General features: G+C 37.9%; 1 protein-coding gene across 2 annotated transcripts; it reads right to left on the bottom strand.

Moving 5' to 3' along the window:
- Positions 1–340: 340 nt before the first annotated feature.
- Positions 341–7,094, bottom strand: LOC125201416 (S-adenosyl-L-methionine-dependent methyltransferases superfamily protein). Of its 2 annotated transcripts, XM_048099509.2 has the most exons (9): positions 6,123–7,094; positions 5,895–6,044; positions 5,308–5,578; positions 5,112–5,207; positions 4,591–4,765; positions 2,604–2,846; positions 2,179–2,373; positions 738–972; positions 341–637 (listed from the first exon to the last, which is right to left on the bottom strand). In XM_048099509.2, the coding sequence occupies exons 1-8, from the start codon at positions 6,945–6,947 to the stop codon at positions 774–776; spliced, it is 2,154 nt and encodes a 717-aa protein (XP_047955466.1). In that variant the 5' UTR covers positions 6,948–7,094; the 3' UTR covers positions 341–637; positions 738–773. The 2 variants fall into 2 exon arrangements, with proteins under 2 accessions (XP_047955466.1, XP_047955465.1); XM_048099508.2 differs by having other exon boundaries at positions 341–972.
- Between the last annotated feature and the right edge of the window lie 212 nt (positions 7,095–7,306).

Genomic DNA, 7,306 nt, shown 5'->3' with positions numbered 1-7,306 from the left:
TATTAAATTATTTGTTTATATATAATTACAGTTTGTAAAAAGAACTATAACTAACGATTATAATAAAAAACTAAATTTTTTCTATACATTATTCCCTCTGTTCCTAAAGGCTAAAAGTATGAATATAAGAGTTTTGATTCTTAAATACATGTAGAAATTTAAGATAATCTCCATTGTTTTGAATATAAGAGTTTTGATTCTTTAATACATAGTATATTTTTTAATGTAAGAGTTTTGATTTTGAATAGTGAATTACAGAATTAGCATGTGGACATTTAAGATAATACAATAAAAAGAAATGCAAAGGCACCTGACCATTTTTCTTTTTTCTTAAGCAAAATAAACCTAAAAAGATTTATTCAAAATAATCACTCTTGATGACATTATCTGTATTCACTTTGCATAGTCACAAACAATCCATCTAATTCCACAAAATATTACCTCAGTAGTGAGCACTTACATGAACTGCAAATAATCAGGTAACAACAACAAAGAATGAACCAAGCTGTCTGCATTCATGAATGAAATAGATACACAAATCCTGCTGTACAAAATTCATCTCACCTCTCAGTAAAGTGGTCGTCGCTCTGGGCTTGGTATCCAATCTCAGAAGAGGGGTTCTCCGTCTGCTTAAAATCTAAACAAGAAATACAATGACGAGGAAAGACTCACAGTTCCGCCTGGCTCAAAATTGTTGGGCACGGTAAAGCTCAAATGCTCTTCAACAAGAAAGGAACCTGTGAAGGACTCTATGATGTACAATGTGCATGATATCAAGGCCGCCACGTGGTCTTCTGGGCAGTCAGGATGCCCTCCCGGTCTTGTGCAAAAGTCATCCGGATCTCCCAGTGCAGGCCTCTTAGAATTTCTTCGAGAGGGTTGAGAATTTCTACTTTGTCACGGATGATTACCCAACCACCTGGCCTTAGAAGCCGGTCCATCTCAACAATAATCACTACGGCCTGCTTGCATCTGAAGATAAATAAATAAGAGTGAGGCTAAATAAGTATAGCTCTAGTTATAACCTATTAAAGGAAACTAGGAATGGTTACGATAGACCTAAACTCACATGTTTAATAGTGAAGAGAAAACTCAAAGTTAGATTATGTAAGGGGAGTTTACTTTGGCAGATATATCGGCGATATACATAAGATTGAGTGTTTGAACTTGATACACAGCGTGCAAGTATAATTTAGTGCAACAATTACATAAAATAATATATATTGCATTAATGATGGAGCAGTGGGAGTTATTACAAGAAGAGGTTACAAGATGGTGGAGGTTGTGGAGTGGAGTTACTAATAATGGTATTATGATCATTATTGTCATATTTATTTCCTTAGTCTTTTCATTTGTTTTTGAGAGTCCTATATATAGGTTGGTCCATGTTTGAGGGAAGGGGAAGTCTGGAGTTTAGTACCTCGTGAGAGGAGTGGCCTCGCAAGAGGATTATCTTTTGTTTCGTTCCAATTATTAAATCAATATATTTTCTGTTCTTATTGTTCGTTTTCAGCCCTTCTCGCCTCTTTTCTCTAACAGAACTTTGAAGGATTACATGATGAACGAGCTGCAAATTCCGTGATCCATCTAAGTATGTGGTGGATCGACTTAACATTATAGTATCTATCAATCTAAGCTAGTAAAGTGAAAAGACAACTAAAAGAAATTGCAACAACCAAGTCCTCCTATACCAAGTCTGAAGTTGCTAGTATAATTTATTCTAGTGATAAAACGTCGAAAGATCTAGTAGTATTATTTCATGTACTATCCCTTAAGTTCACCTTTTCTAATGAACATACCCTTACATTAAATTACTAATACACTACAAATACCTATTTAAGGTTGAGGTACACTCCGGCACATCCAGATGCACGGTGCATCGGCCTTAAATAAATCGTAATCATGATTAATTGGGTATTAATAAGCCATAGTTAGCAATTGATGAACCCAAATTTGATTTAATTAGGGTGGAATTTTTTACTTTTGATGTTTGTACTTGTTGAATATTGCATTGCACCTATCATCTGATCATATCAGCCCAGAGAAGATGAGGAAACCTTAATAGCGATATATGGCATACATTCAGGAACAGACATTTCCTATAGTAGCACATGACCAACAAAGATGCTGAAGTAGCTCAGAAATAGGAAGACATGGGAAAAAGGATTTGCAGCGGACCTGTTCTTAAGCCTTGAGAAGAGATGATCCGCATGCAGGAGGTCATAAGATCGAGGATAAGAACCAAAAGATTCACACCAGTCGTGGTACACACCAAGAAGCCCACGCTCAAAAATGATGGGAAGTGTATCTGGTGCATGTACAGGAACCACATTCATAACCCACACATTCTGGTCCGAAAGTGCAGCTGCAAATCTGTATGAAAGTATAGTAAAAACCACAAGTGTATGAATCTGGACAATTAATTATTATCGAGTGTACACCAATGACCGTATGATTTCCTCTCTTTTAATTTAAAATCGTCTTGATATTAACTCCTCTTTTTCTTAATTCAAAATTTCCTTCACAGGTTTTTCGGGTAGGGAGAGTGCTGAGCTCTAAGAAAAATAGAGTTTCAGAACTATGTAATTACTCTAGCAGCTTACCCTCCACTTATGGCTTTCATGTCCAATATGTTTCTGATGGTTGACCAATCGATATCCATTCCAACTAGATATGATTTGTTCACTATAGATTTCCAGTGCTCGCTGTCAGCAGCTAACTTCTCTCTGTTGTTCATCCATTCAGGAAATGTATGAAGCCTCTTTGGCCATTCCGCGGGCCACTCAGCCCCATGTTGTTCAATGGCTTCAGGAACGGTGTGGAGGCAAGTTTTTAATGGAGCATACCTGTATTAATATCGAAAGCACCCAGATTAACATCGTCTGCAGTAATGTATGATGCTGGAACACAGGATCTTTCAACTCAAAGCAACACTTCACGTACAGGTAACAAGTTTAAAGAATGTTTAAAGAATGCATTCCTTCAAACAAAAAGTACAGCATGTGCATGTCAGCCATAGTTTCATCTACAAATATGGCATTATCAGGGACTAAAAACCAATGAAATGGTAAAAGAGCGAGGTTTATTTCTTATCTGCTTAGTCATACTAAACAAGCTTAGGCCAGGTTCCCATATAAACTCACACTTGCATCTCAAAATTAGACATGGCACTGCACTCCCTAAGATGTGAGATCACTGGTCCTATTAGATTCTTTAGTACTCCCTCTGTCCCAAGGTAGTTGGGGCATTTCTTTTGAGCACGAGATTTAAGAAATTGATGTCTTAAAGGTTAAAGTGGACAGAGTAAAGTACGTAAAGTTTTTGCCAAAAAAGAAAATGACTCAAGTACCTTGGGACAACCCAAAAAGGAATACGACTCAACTACCTTGGGTGGAGGGAGTACTTGTTATAGAATAAGTATTCTACATCGGTTATGTGTCCTAGTTAGGCTTAACATCTTGTACTATATAACTGTGTTTTGTAAAGTAATGAAAGACATCTAATACCTAGTACTCCCTCAGTTCCATGTTAACTGAGTCATTTCTATTTTTGACAAAAAGTAACCATCTATTTTACTTTATTCTCTCTTCATCACTCTTACTTGATTCCCTCTCTTTATTCACTATCCACTTAACACACTATTCTTAAACTCCATGGCAAAAAGAAACGCTTCTATTAACAAGGAACGGAGGGAGTACTATTTTTCTCTACTATGTCTCTATACTATTCCACATATCTCTATATCTTATTGTACTAGGTACCAATATGTGTATAGAGTTATTTATATCATTGTACGATTAGTTTTATTCATCTCTTTCCTCAATGCTTTACTATAGTCACAAGACTCATAACCAATGCCACGCCTCCCAGAGGCAGATAGAATGTCAGAAAAATGCTTTGCACGCGGCTTCATCAGTACAGAATCTTTAAAGCCCTAAAGTTGTCATCAGCAGCAATGAACAGAACTACAACAATGTTTAGGTAGAAGTTTTATATCATGGAAAGTGAAACCATCCAACTCTGAAGCAGCAGAGATAGAATTGAACACAACTTCTAGAAGCTGATATAGGATTAGCTAGCATATTTCCACTCGGTGAAGATCACAGAACAGGGAATAAACTAGATTAGACCAAGGCCATGGCCTTCTTAGCTGTGTTAGTGCCATAAAAAGTATGGCGTGCCTGAATGTACATAATTTATCTTGCACATGCGGAAGGTACAAGTATGATCATTCCATATGTTCCTAGATGTGGTATCTGCCATTTACTAGGGAAGATAGATAAGACAACACACATTTTAGGTCATTTTAGGTTAGATAACTCAAAGATAGAGGAGTTAGCTAGCCTACCAAACTGCCCCTTATTTTCTTGCAGTTGCACAATTCTTTCTTCACTTCTTGTTTTCTTTTAATCCTCAAGTGACTTATATCCACTAATCCTTCAGGTTTTGTGTTTTAAATCACAAATGCTGATCTTAACTCTTATCACATAGAAAGTGACATGAGTTGCTCAATCAACCACTGGACAACGCTGATTTCTGCTGAAACATGAATAATGCATAAACTTAACTAAAGGAAGATCATATTCTTACCATGCAAAATCTGGGTTCTCGTTTTCCTTGCATAGAGGTGGAACTTTCTTTCGTCTCAATTCATAAATATTATTTTCTTCTGGCTTTTGATATATTTTCATGCCTATGTCACTGAGTTCATCAGTTTTATCAGCCAGGATGTTCCAACAAATTGATGACGTCAATGTGGACAAAGCTGGAAAAAGGGATGAAATTAGAAAACGCCACATGCTTTGGTCAGAGAGAAGCATAGACGAACTTGCAGGGATCAATAAACTGATATAGAATCATGTTAAATTGAAAAATGGAACTAATTACTCCATATACACAGGATATTCCCCAGTTATATGAATTACAAATAAAAATGAACGAATTCCCACATAAAATTGAAGGGGAGTTACAACAGTAATATTACAGAAAGTTAACGAGCATATTCAGCTAATGCAACCACAATATAAGAAAACTCATTTAAAATCTGAGGGCATTTCACAAATTTGACATGAAATGATGGAGCTTGTGAGAAGTGGGAACTAAGAGCAAACCTTCTTCAGCTTCGATACTGCCATGCTTAGTTGACAAAATGAAATACCCTCCAGGCCTTAATATCCTATTCATCTCCAAGATAATCTTGGTCGCACCTGAAATTAGATCATATGAATGTCTACCTGATTCTATGCATAAAATGATAGAAAACGAAAAATTTAAGATGAATTGGGAGCTGAGATTGGCATCACTGACCATTTGAATGCCAAGAGATACTGCATTCGCCACAATGAATTGCATCAAAGACTCCACTAGGAAATGGAAGTCTTCGATTTTCAAGAGGGCTAACAACAGCGGGGAAACCACGCTCGAGAGCAACTTGTGCTAGGTCCACTAAGTCATCTTTCAAGCCAAGTGTAAGAGCCAAAACACCCTTCTCAAGTAGAGAAGCCGTAAAGCTCGAATCTTTACATCCCATATCTAGCACAATGCGAATGTTTTTCCCCAATTCAATGTCTGGCACCATCTAAATCCACCAAATTCCGGAAACCAAAGATGCAAGTATCCATGTTTAAAGGACAAAGATATAGGCAGAGTCCAACTCTCATATCAAAGATTCATATATAAATGCAGGAACTTGATTAAGACTATCCTTACACATGTATGAGAACTTAGATTAGTTAAAAGTTCTTTTGCATCAATTTTCGCCACTCACTAGAATAATCAAGACAAACTGTAAGAGGTTTACCCTAGACACATACTATCCAGACAAATATCAAGCTATACAACTTTTTCAGATGAAAAAAGTTATCATATTACATGAAACAGTAAGAACACCTCACCTCTTCTATCGAATCTAGATAATGCTGAACTCCACCCTTGAATACAGACTGGTTCTGCGGGAAAGTGAGATAATCTCCAGATTCTACCAACCAATCGTGTGTCTTAATATATGCAGCTAATTTTGGATGTTCCACGTTTTTATACAATATCTGCGAGAAACATACAGTTAGCAAGCGTACGCTTTCTACACAAAGCAATCAGAGATTAAAAACTTTACAAGTATATACCTTCCCTTTGCTCTCAGGCCACCTCACCGGAGTCCTATAGCCATCACGAGGGAGGGGGACGAGACACATTACAGCTGATCTCGGACAACTCCTCTCACGATGCCTATAACTCTGCAACCTCCCCGTGGCACTTTCAATGTCGATACAAGGAATGTAGTTATGCTTGCTCCTCGTGTTGCATAACTTCCATGTGTACCGTTTCTTAGGATCAAACACAGGACCTGATGCCTTCCTATTCACCCTCCGCGAACCTCCATTTTCCTCCTCACGGGCTTCCTGATCCAAGTCCTCTGCATTGATGAAATTAGCATCTTCCTCCACAGAATCATTGGCATTGGCATTGGCATCACCCTCCCCATCACTACCTTCGTTACCACCCTTCTCCCCAATCACCTCCTCCTCCTCCTCCACCTCAGATCCTTCACCTTCTCGGGTCTTGTTTTCATCATCCTTTTCCGACAGCTTCGCATCCCCACCACCACCACCATTTTCCGGCTTCTTCACCAGGTTCAACGGGACGGACCCATTACTGATTTTCTTGTCTTTATCACCCAAAACCAATCCAGACTTAAATCTCTGCTCCCCACTTTCTTTTTTTTCCATTTTGGGTACTATTTTATCAGAGTGAAGTTGGGAATTACTTGCAGAAACCGGCTCAGCAATATCATCAAAAGTCTCCCTTTGAGAAGTGACGGAATAATTGGAAAACAAAGACCATACAATTACAAAGCAGAGACCCAATACCACAGTTGCAGACAGCTTCACAAAGAAACCATATGACTGATAAGAGCGCTTCACTTGGGGCCCTAATCTTCCTATTGCCATTTCACTCCCTCTCTCTCCAAACCCACAAAAATTCCTTCCAAGATTTCAACTCCAATTTGGTGAAGTTACTTTAAAGTTTTGGCTAATGATGGGAGAGAGGTGGAATGATTACAATATGAACTCTAAAATGAGTAGAAGTGAAGGAAGATCCAGAAACCCATTTTTTTAACAAAGTTTTAATGCTAAAAAATAAGATCTTTACTGAGGGGCTTCGCATGTTGCACTCCCTCCGTCCCCATTAAGAGTCACACTTTTTCATTTTGGTCCGTCCTAAATTAAGAGTCACACTTCTTCATTTCGGTCCGTCCCCAATTAAGAGTCACACTTCATTTTTACCATAAATAATAATAGTAATGTAA

The sequence above is a fragment of the Salvia hispanica genome, chromosome 2 (assembly GCF_029641045.1).
Source record: "Salvia hispanica isolate PSC_SH4W2 chromosome 2, Shi_PSC_v1, whole genome shotgun sequence".
NCBI classification, from domain to species: domain Eukaryota; kingdom Viridiplantae; phylum Streptophyta; class Magnoliopsida; order Lamiales; family Lamiaceae; genus Salvia; species Salvia hispanica.
The sequence above is the reverse complement of the archived record's forward strand: the minus strand, read 5'-3'. Positions and strand labels throughout refer to the sequence as shown.

Bases quoted from the DNA above. Each gene is read 5' to 3' on its own strand.
- LOC125201416 (XM_048099508.2), bottom strand. From the start codon at position 6,947: ATGGCAATAGGAAGATTAGGGCCCCAAGTGAAGCGCTCTTATCAGTCA. The intron at 4,766-5,111 runs GTTTGCTCTTAG...CCCTTTTTCCAG, and splicing joins CAGTATCGAAGCTGAAGAAG to CTTTGTCCACATTGACGTCA. The intron at 973-2,178 runs GTCCGCTGCAAA...ATTTATCTTCAG, and splicing joins TTCTCAAGGCTTAAGAACAG to ATGCAAGCAGGCCGTAGTGA.